We start from the raw sequence: 10905 nt of genomic DNA, 5'->3' as shown, positions 1-10905 counted from the left end.
GCGGGGCGGGCGGAGCCGTGTGGCGGGCGGGCCCCGGCAGCCATGGCGGGGCCGCTACTGCAGGCCTGGGGGCTGGGAATGGGGTTGGGACGGGGGGCGACCCTGAGGAGCCGAGCTGCCCTCCGGCCCCTCGGGCTGCTGGCTCCCCCGAGCCGGGCTGTGGTGGGGACGGGGCCCCGGGATGGCCCCGGGGAGGCGGCGTTGGAGGAGAACCCCTTCTACGGGAAGTATCGCCACAAGATCCAGGAGCTGCGCAGGTGGCTGGGATGGGGGAGAAAAGGGGGAAAAAAGTGGGGCTCGGAGGGTTTGGGGTTGGGTTTGGGGGAGGTGGGGGGAGTCTGTGTCCGTGGTCTGAGGTGGGAGACACGAGGGAGGTCGTGGCTGTGGGAGGGTGCAGGGGGACACTGTCCTTAAGGGGCTCGGTGCCCTAAAAGCCAGATGAACTTAGAGCCTGCCATCCCCTTGCCATCTCTTTTGTGGGGCTGCACCATCCCTACATGTCTGGAGGCTGCTGTCTGTCTGCCTTGGGGCACCTTCATGCCCATAGGACTAGGCTGAAAGTCCTTTAGTTTATCCTTGTGCCCCTCTAACCAAACAAAACCTCAGGCCAAATGCTGCCTTGAGATTCCTTTACGTCGTTGCCTCCAAATAAATGAGAGAGTTCTACCCCAACGTGATCAATTTGCTAAGAGATAATTTTGCTAACACAGCAGCAGAAGAAACTAAAACAGGTTAAGTGTATGGTCAGCACCACAGGAAACGCTTTAACGCCATTTGGCCTTTTAATCACTTGGCACCGTTAATAGTCTCTTCTCTGATTCAGAGCCAGCCCAGATGTGTTTGAATCCCGTATGGAAAAAAGAAATGAAGTGAAAAAGCAGCCAGTGGGACACTCCAAGCAAGCCGAGTTTGTCAGATGTATGGAAGAAAAGGCAAGGCCAATTTTTCTTTGTAATTTGCATGCAGTGAAGCTGTAATTCTGTCATTTACGTAATATCAGCATAGAGCTACAACTGTACAGCATTCTTGCTGCTAAGGAGCCCCAGAATTTTACTCTCTAGTGGCTAAGAACATAATTCTGTATTCCAACATGTTATTTAGCTATTTTCCTAGGCAGTAGGCTCTGAGCTTGAGGGCTTAGTTAAATATTTAATTCATTCCAGATTAGTTTGGCCAGATGGAGTGACATCAGCTTGCATTTATCATTCTGTAGTGAATTTAAAAAACAAAAGTTCAACAATACCAGATCCTAATTAAATAATATTTTCCTTTAACTAATCCTTTCTGACCTTGTAATTCATAATTTGCATGAAGTTACTGCTTACCTTTCTTTATTAATAACTTACTACAGTGCATTTTATTATAGTAATGTTTAAGTATCTTAAATTTGAGCTTATACTTGGAAGATTTTGTCAGCAGGCATGATATGCGTGCCAGGAAAGGCAAATAAATGTTACTAAAGCATCAGCTACAAAAATTAAAGAAGGATGTTTTCTTCTAGGCAGAAGGCTTGGGCATGAAGATGTCAAAGGGAGGATTCACACGGGATAAGGTGAGGGAGATGAACCAAAGCGTTAGAGGATGTGCCAGCAAATAAAGGATGGATGTTAATTTGTAGTGTTACCATCAGTACTTTGCCCAAGAGCTTTTTGAGGTACAAGTAATGTTTCTTATGCTGCACTTCATAATAACATTTTCATTTACTATTGGGATTATGTTCAAGTCTTAAACCTCTTTGCTCTCTGGGTTTTTATTATCAAGTCCTTTCTCTCAGATATCCTGGAAGTTCCTGCTAGTTAGAGAATCTGAAAGCTTGCAGTAATACATCAAAATGGTTAAGCTGTCTCTGCAATGTTAAAATATATTTCCAGCATTCAGCCAGTAGAGGGACAAGAGGAAGGTTTTATTTTCTTCAACGTTCCTGTATTTTAGCTATCTTTGTAAAGCTGCCAACAGAACGTGTGTCTGGAGCAAAGTGTGTTCTGTGTCCTGACAGCATCTTTTATATTCTGCTTCAATGTATGAAACCACTTTTCATTGTGTCACTACTTAACTATTTACTAGTTTCTATGGCAATTAAGAGAACTAAGATGCATTGTAAATTGAATTAAGTTCCTCTAGCTTGATTTTGTTCTATGTAGTTGCATCCATCCATTCATTCTGGATTCTCACTTGAATCAGAGAACTGTTAACTGTGCCAGATTCCTTATGCTCTCTCTTGCAGACACTTGATTCGATTCTTAATGTGGAGATGGTGAAAGACAAATCAGCAGAGGAAATAAAACAGGTGATGGATTTAAATAGACTGAACTTTGTTCTACATCTGTGGTTAATAGTAATTTACATGGGAGAATGGGAATTTTACTTGAAAATAAGACTGAAAGTAAAACGTGGCTGTGGCTGTATGTTTATAAAAAAAAAAAAAAAGTACATTCACATGTATATCAATAGTAGAAGGTATTTTTCTATGTATAGGGAAGTCCACCTAGAATGTACCCCCATGATAATAGTTTACATTTGGACTTGATCACTCAAAATCTCTCTGCTGTATCTTACCACTGCCATTTAATGTGTAGCTGTTTAACTGGCATCAGCAAGATCCTGCCAGGTTTGAAGACAGGTAGAGGGAAATCCTGGCAGTAGCTCATGTGGATTTTGCTGTGACTATTTTGCAGGAATTAAAGCTTTTGCAGTCTTCTATCTTTGTTTGTATTATCTGTCGTTCAGGAGCCTATGTACTCGTACTAAAGATGGTTAGGGTTAGAAGGAGGCGGATGTGTTTGTTTCAAGGACAAGGTGAATCGAGTTATTCTCCCTAATATCTTCTTGCTTTGCACTGCATTTCCTTTTATCTGGTTGTAAGTAATTTCTGTTCCATATTTCTGATGTTGCTTGAGTTGGGTCTGGTAGGTTTTTCCTAATCAAATTGTATGCCAAGAAACTTTATGTAGGCATGCTCATTAACGGGCAGCAACATATACAAAGGAGCCTTCTGGCAGGACTTAAAGCAGACACCTTGATGCTTTCCTGATAGCTTGAAAACATTATAGAAGCGATTCTGTTCTGCAGGGAATGATGTGGGACCAGTTGTAGCTGGGAGTGGATTCAATAATTTATTTCTTTTGAGTTTCCCCATTTCATTGTTTAAACATTTTACTGATAATTCTCATTAGTCATGTAGGACTAGTCGATTTATTAAGGACTTCATATGAGCTTTTATGCAGGTATTGCCATCAAGCTGTGTTTGAAAGATCGTCTGCTGTTGAAAATGGTTTCCTTGTTCTTTATTCAAAACAAAACCAAAAATCCTCCAGACATTGCTGGCGTGACTGTTGTAAAGAATATAAGAAACAATTCTTGTAGCTAGTAAATCTTGAGCTGCCTCTTGAGTGCGCTGCTTTTTTCTGTTATCTAATGGAAATCTGTCATTTGGTACAAGTACTCTGCAATGTTAGAAGTGTATTGCATTAGCAGGAGAGTCAGTTGGGCTTAACTGAAAAATGATCCCTCGAAGTGCGTACAAAGATTGTTTGCAAATGGAATTCTTTTTTAAGCTTTTAATGTTACTGGTGGATGCTTGATTTTTAATGGTAGATTTCCTTTGTTTCCTGCAGATTTGGAATCAGTACTTTTCTGCAAAAGATACAGTTTATGCAGTTATTCCTGTAAGTAGTTCCTCTGTAGTTATGCTCTCTGAACATCAGCGTGCAAAGCTTTCTTTTCTGTTGCGGTTTAACCCTGCAGGCAGCTCAGCACCACACAGCCCCCTCCCAGTGGGATGGGGGAGAGAATCAGGAAAAGAAAATAAAAGTAAAAGCTTATGGGTTGAGATAAAGGCCATTTAATAGGACAGAAAAGGAAGCAAAACCATAATCATAAGTGCAAAGAAAGTGATGCACGATGCAATTGCTTACCACGCGATGCCCAGCCAGTCCCCAAGCAGCAGTTGTCCCCTCCCCAGCCAACCCTCCCCGTTTTTATTGTTCTGCATGGCATGCACACTATGGGACATCCCTCTGGCCAGCCTGTCCTGGCTGTGTCCCCTCCCAGCTCCTTGGGCACCCCCAGTCCCTCACTGGCAGGGCCATGTGAGAAGCTGGGAAGGCCTTGGCTCTGTGCAAGCACTGCTCTGCAACGACTGAAACATCAGTGTGGTATCAGCATTGTTCTCATCCTCAATCCAATACACAGCACCGTAGCAGCTACTAGGAGGAAATCTAACTCTAGCCCAGACAAAACCAGGACAATTTCTAGTTGTGATTGTGGTAACAATCATTGAATGAAGTAATCATTGACGGAAAATGAGAGTTCAAGAAAAAAACTGTCTTTCCAGGATGAGTGATCTTAGTGCCTGGAATAACGGCTTTTGTTTCCAAAAGTGTTTAACCTTTTCTCTGCGATCAGTTGGTCTCAAAGCTAGTGCTTCTTTCTGTACACCTGTTCTGAATTTCCAGACATATTTTATTTAAAGTATCCAAGCTGAAGTTGGTGGGAGGCTGTTCCGAACATTCAAAGTGCTGTATGGTCTGTAAATCACATTCTGGGGTTTGAAATCAAGCGGCTTTGTGTTTCAGTGTGCCCATGCAAAGCAGCATTCAGCACTCACACATGGATGTTCTGAAAACAATTTCAATCTTACGTTTACTGTAGTGGAGGGACAAAGCAGGGACTTGAGTTAAGGTGGTGTAGGCCTTTCATTAGTGGGGCTGGCAGTGTTCTTTGGTGTGCTGTTTTAGGAAAGCTTTGGAAGCTTTTTAAAGCTTTAATGCAGACCAGATTCTAGGCACACTGGGAGGTAGTTTGTGGTGTTATCGAGGGGGGAAAAAGCTGGCTTCTGCCAGAAGTTTTCTCTTGGCTGCAAGAAAGGCTTTGCATAATTCTCAAACGCTCGAAAGCATACATGAAGGAATTTTGTGTTGGTAAATGACGTATGCTTTATTTCCTGAACACCACAGAGTAGGTATTAATATATGGTGCTGGCAAGAAAAGACCAGGCAAGAGATTTAGGGGAACATGGAGAGGACATGTGAATGCGATTGCCAGCTTCCATCAGGGATGACTAAATATATTTGTGGTTTTCATGTAAAACTGTTCAATAAGCGTGTTATTTATATATCCCATTGCATTTTAATACTGAAGAACAGATGACTGTGATGTAAAATCCATAATTTGGGGCCAAGGATGTGTCATCTCATTCAGCTGTTGATGCCAAATGATGCAGTAGAACTATTACTAAAAGAGGTTTTAATGTAAGCCTGAAGTGTGGGACTCCATCGTCCAACAAGTAAAGCTTTGGATCCAAGGAGTTTCCTTCTGCCTCTTGGAGAAAGCATTGTTAAAATAGGACACCCATGACATTTAGGTAGCTGAGAACTAATATAATCTTCTGTGCCTTCATTGTTACCTGTTCCCTCGGTGAGACCTTCTGTAAGTAGAAGTTGTGCCCTGTAAAGGTTAATGAGACAGTTCTGAACAATTGTGCATCCACATTCGTGTTGTGAAACTTGAATTTCTTTCTCCTTTCCCAAAGGCAGAGAAGTTTGATTTGATGTGGAAGAGAGCCCAGAAATGTCCGTCGGTATGTATGGCAGAGGATCGCGGTGCCTTGATGTATAGCTGCAATACATTTCTCCTGTCTGAAGCCTAATTCATAAACTTTTGACCCTCCTGTGTTCAGATGCATTGTATCAGCTCAATTAGTAAAATCCAGGTGTTGGAATATTTGTCTTAGTGTTCAGATAAAAGCAATGGCTATTGGGGTATATCAAACAGATTGATCTAGAGATCAGGTATCTAGATATAAGAGGTGTGGGGTTCGGAAAGGTGAGCACAGAAATCTCCTAGGGAATGATTTAGCTATGTGCTTTCCATTAATTGATGTCTTGTGGTTAAATCTCTTCCGTGCAGCGTTGTGAAGAGCCAGACCTTTTAGGCCAGCTTCAGTAATGTTCCTGTATATTTTTCATTGTTGCTTAAAGCATCCTTGTTTTAACCTGGAGGAACTGTTGTGACCTATAAGCTATGTGTCACTGTTGTATTATGCGGAGAAAGTGAGTTCTCGTCTTAACAGTCGAAGTGCATAAAAATACTGAGGATCCCTAAGGCTGAGGTTCACAGTTTCTCGTGGGGCTTGGGTGGATTTGTGGTAAACTTCAATTGGAAAATTGAATTTCAATTAGAAAACGTGTGAATGAGCATGCTGTTGCTTTAAAGAAGTTAAACTGCAAAAGACAAGAACAGCTAACAAGATAAAGAATACGTTTCTGCTGGTTTGTTCCACATGCTGCTGGATTAGTATTGTTTTCTGTTGAAAGTAGCGTGCTTTTAGAGTAATTTGTGCACTGAAGCATGGACAGTGAAAATCGCACGTTGCTAAGTCAAATGAAATCCTTCACTGCTTTATAAAATCAGAAGGTAGCTAGACTTCACGGAGTTGAGTGCTTTGTTTTACATCTAAATGGGAAACTTCACCAGATTGACTTGATCCTGGGTATTCCATTTGCCACGCTCAAATATGTCTGACTTCCTCAGCTACTTGGAGCTTGGGAAGTTGTTTGTAGTTTTAAGTGCATTTCTGTAAAGCCCACTGGCTTTACAGTCAGGTATTCTGCTTGTTTTTCTGCCCCTGTATTGTCCTCCTTCCTGGTGTGGGAAGATGGTATGTGAGCAAGTCCTGTACAGGACTGCAAACTCTGAATGTTCCTCATCTTACATTTGACCATTTCTGTTGTTAATTTATTTTAGAAGTGAGCTACCAGGTCAGAGTCTGAATATTCTCTACAGTCCTTTCATTTTTTTCATAAAATACTGATAAAAAAAAATACGTCCCAACATGGAGGATTTCCTAATGAAGTAGTACTGATAAGGTAATGCTGTTTTATTGCCTGCTCTGAAAATTAATGACCTCTGCTCGTCCACCAAGCAGCAGCGCAGGCTTTTCTGTATTGGTCTGAGGTTAAATTTGAGCCTTGGGGCAGTGGTTATCAGACTGGAGTCACTCTCCCGGGTCATGAAGTCTGGTTCCTGCTGTCCTATCATTCTTAGTAAAGCAGAGAGACCCTTTTTTCTGTTGTGCTCCTCACTAAGGAGTTTATGCTGGAGGCCAGTATGACATGGGTGTTCTTGTTCATTTTATTTTATGAAAAGGAGAATTATTTATCACTTCTCTGCAGTTCCTGTACGCTTTGCCAAGAAAAGAAGGCTATGAGTTCTTTGTGGGGCAGTGGTCAGGAACAGAATTGCACTTTACTTCTCTAATAAATGTCCAGGTAAGTAATTATCATAAAAAGTTGAAAAATGGATTAGGATCCAAAAATGCAGTGTCAGAATATTACAATATACAATTGCTAAATAATTTAATGAATAGGTTTTCTAGCTTAACTTGAAAATAATTCTCAGTGAAAAACTGCCCTAAATTATCGGAATTCAGTAAGTTTATGAGTACTAAATGTCTCTTTAAAGAATAAGGTAAAGTCAAGCAATCTCAAAATACAATAGCCAAAAGTGTTAGAGCTGTTTGCACAAACTACTTAGAGTACCAGTTGATGGTATGAAATGAAATCTCTTTCTAGAAGTTGTAGGTTATTTTAATTGTAAAATGGCTTCTAGTTAAGAACTCCAACCTGAGCTGGCAAATCACTTGTTTTCTGTAAATACCAGGAATAATGAACTATTAATTAGAACTGACTCTTAAGCACTGAAAAATAATTGTCTCCACAGCAGCTAATACTCAAAAGTTTTATAATTAAGCCTCAAAATCTGCAATAAAGCTGAAGTTCTTTATGGGATACGAACAGATTTGTTTACTTCCTTCAGACCCAAGGTGAATCTGCTCCGAGCCAGCTGGTCCTGTACCATTATCCTGAGTTGCAGAAGGAAAAAGGAATAGTACTAATGACAGCAGAAATGGACTCCAAGTTCTTGGTAAGAGAAATCTAATCACTGGCTCCCTTCATTTTATGCTGCCATTCCTCCTATAATTTTGAATTAAAAACTAAGTTTTGAAAAGACAATTTCCCAAACAGTGGTTGTGCTGGATTTCTTTAACTTATCTATTTAGTAAACTATAGGGAAAGTTTGGAGGAAATCAGCATTTTGACCGTCTGGTGTTTGCAGCTCATACATACTTTTTTTTTCTTTTTCTTTGTATTTTATTGTTGTAAAACATAAGCAAAATTTAGAAGTGCTTCTGGTCTTCGTGCTAGTGGAAGCAATTTTGAAAGTGGTTGCTACCTGCTAACAAGTTGAAACAGTGTTTTGAAACTTAATACTGATGGATAAAGCAAGAGACACCCAGAGCTTTGCGTTAAGTTTCTGTGTCTTTGCTCTTTTCCCTGCGTGTGGGCGCACTGTTATTTGCATATCTGCAATAATGCAGTGCTAGGACTAATGGCACCAGGGATTATACCGGTGGAACAAGTTGATAACTAAAGCATCCCACCTCTAATTGACCCTCTTACACCACTTCCCAAACTGTGTGGTAATGTATTTCCCTGTTGTATTTCAGAGTAGACAATCAGGATTTGCAATATGGGTCAACCGTAGGAGGAGAAAGATGTGACTTTGGTAAATCTCCAGTGCCTTAGAGGGGTTAGGGATCATGACAGATAGGGTGCACCTTTGACCTCTGAGGTGTGTGCTCAGCAGGAGACCAGTTTGTAGGCATGGTGCTCAGGTGCCTGAGTAGGTCAGGAACAAGAGGGAGATGGTTTTGGGAAGAGACCTGCAAAATGAGGATGACTTCAGATTGAGTCTTTTGATGAGCATAACTTTGAGTCCCTGAAGAGTCCTTTTCAGTGGGAAAGAGCAAAACCCAATGTTAACAAATTCTCTGTTTAAACTTGCAGGTGGTCCACGAAGCCCAGTGCTTGGCGAATCAGGTGCAGCTTTTCTATGCAACGGATTGCTCTGAGACCTATGAATTAGTGGAGACCTTCAACCACAGATCTAACGAATTTAAATACATGTCAGTTATAGCAGAGCTTGAGCAAAGCGGACTTGGGAAAGCACTGAGACCTAGTCAGGTTTCTGACAAGTCATAGAGACTGACCTGCGTGTGAAGCAAACCAGCAGCAGTCAAAGGGTTTCTTAGCTGGTTCCTGTCTCTTCCATTTTGTGGAGTTGGACTGGCTACAGGAGGGATCTGGAGACATCCTGGGAGTGTGATTGTTCAGCCTGCCTGGCACTGATACAAGCTGAGGGCATGGATCATTTGAGCAGTGGTAACAAATTGCCCAACTGGAGCACTGCTCTTCAGGGTAACGTTGTCAGAAGGAGCTGTTTTTCCTTCCTGTAACTTAACTGCTGCATGCTGTACTTCTGAGATCTGAAATAAAATGTCAGAGCAGGAGCTGTATCGTGGAGTGTACTGACATCACCACAGAGATAACAATCGGTGTTTCTTCTCAATAAAGGCATTTTAAATGCCCTCTGCCATTATAATTGCATGGTCCAGTGCTTTTTAATTTGTGTGGAATTTATATAGCCTCGTCTGTCAAGAAAAGAGAATGGGTCTGATGGTCTAAAACAGATTCCTCTTTGTTACCTTGTGTGTGAGGTTCCTCATACAGATGTATAATGCGGCCTGCGTGGTTTTTCAGGACTAAAGAACAGAATGACTTAGATTTGTTCTGGGAATGTTGTGCTTCTTAATTGATATATCCATTTCATCCTGTTGCTGGGTTTCTATCTCAGAGTTGTTTTTCTTGAGGAATAGGGTATTATAAACATGGTTTTATTTTTGTATATTTTTGAGTAGTGTAGAGGAATTATTGTGTGCTTTATAGCATGTTTTTTCTCAGACTGGCATCTACTCAGCCAGCTCTACAAACGGTATTTAAAGGGACAAAAATAGCTCCTGTTTCTGTATCAGGAACAGCACTACTTATAATAAAAGCAAGATGAAATGGTATAATAACAGAGCTAGAGCCACCGACCAGTTCTTCAATTGCTAAATGACAACTCATGGAAAAAATGCATTAGTGTGGATATGCACAGCCACTTTGGCATGTTTGTAGCAGTGTTTGCAGGAACCTGGCTTTACAGACTGCAGTGGGGTGGTGGTTGTTTTTTTTTTTTTTTTTTTTTTTAACCTGCTTTCAGCAGAAGAATCCCAAAGAGTTTGTGCTTTGAGCTCCTCATTTTCTTTCCCAGCAGAGGCAGACAGGCCTCTGTGGGTAAGGGCAGCCTGTGCAGGAATCATCCATGTGCCACCACTGCACATGTTGGTAAGTAAACAGAAGACAACCAGGAGCAGCACTGAAATAAGTCCCCTGTCCACATCACATCACTGACACAAACTTGGCGTTAGAGCTCGTTATCCATCATGTCCAGCCCACGTTACACCTTCCCATCTGCTTGCTGAAGCTGGCAAGCATTTCCTCCTTTGCCAAAGAAATAGGGAGGAGGAGAAGCAACTTCTCTGTCAGAAAAAGACCAATTTTGCGGGCAGGCCTGGTAACAGATTTTTTTATGCTACCCTTAACCGTGACCTGATACAGGTTTGCTTAGTTACAAAGTGCCCTTACACAGTCTGTTAGTTAGTGTAATTGCAGGACCCTGTTGCTGTAATACTGTCACCACACTTTGAGCCCCTTCCTTGGACGTGAACAGTGTTCAACTAAGCACTAAAGGCAGATAGTGAGGTTTTACTGATGAGATCTGGTTAACAGTGATTTTTGTGTGTTAGGCATGAACTCTTGTCCATTAAAATATGTTTCTAGGAGAGGTCCATCTCCTGGGGCTGTGCTGCAAGGAGATGGTTTTGTTCTCTGGTATTGCCATTGTTTCTGATTGGGTTGGGTCTGAGAAAGTGTGCACAGCAGGGGAGTAATCAGTGGAGGTGTGGATAGGGCTGTTATAATCTGAACAGCCCATCACCTTTATTAAAGAGCATTTTTCCTTCTG

General features: G+C 41.6%; 1 protein-coding gene across 1 annotated transcript; it reads left to right on the top strand.

Moving 5' to 3' along the window:
- Positions 1–41: 41 nt before the first annotated feature.
- Positions 42–9853, top strand: ATPAF1 (ATP synthase mitochondrial F1 complex assembly factor 1). Its single transcript, XM_082766568.1, has 9 exons — positions 42–257; positions 824–932; positions 1502–1552; positions 2225–2287; positions 3615–3665; positions 5531–5578; positions 7173–7268; positions 7816–7923; positions 8847–9853. Exons 1-9 carry the CDS (start codon positions 43–45, stop codon positions 9039–9041), a joined length of 936 nt encoding a protein of 311 aa, XP_082622694.1. The 5' UTR covers position 42; the 3' UTR covers positions 9042–9853.
- The last annotated feature ends 1052 nt before the right edge of the window (positions 9854–10905 follow it).

Source organism: Aythya marila (genome assembly GCF_965140915.1).
Source record: "Aythya marila genome assembly, chromosome: 8".
Taxonomy (NCBI): domain Eukaryota; kingdom Metazoa; phylum Chordata; class Aves; order Anseriformes; family Anatidae; genus Aythya; species Aythya marila.
The sequence above is the reverse complement of the archived record's forward strand: the minus strand, read 5'-3'. Positions and strand labels throughout refer to the sequence as shown.

Bases quoted from the DNA above. Each gene is read 5' to 3' on its own strand.
- ATPAF1 (XM_082766568.1), top strand. From the start codon at position 43: ATGGCGGGGCCGCTACTGCAGGCCTGGGGGCTGGGAATGGGGTTGGGA. The intron at 258-823 runs GTGGCTGGGATG...TCTCTGATTCAG, and splicing joins AAGATCCAGGAGCTGCGCAG to AGCCAGCCCAGATGTGTTTG. The intron at 2,288-3,614 runs GTGATGGATTTA...TGTTTCCTGCAG, and splicing joins CAGCAGAGGAAATAAAACAG to ATTTGGAATCAGTACTTTTC.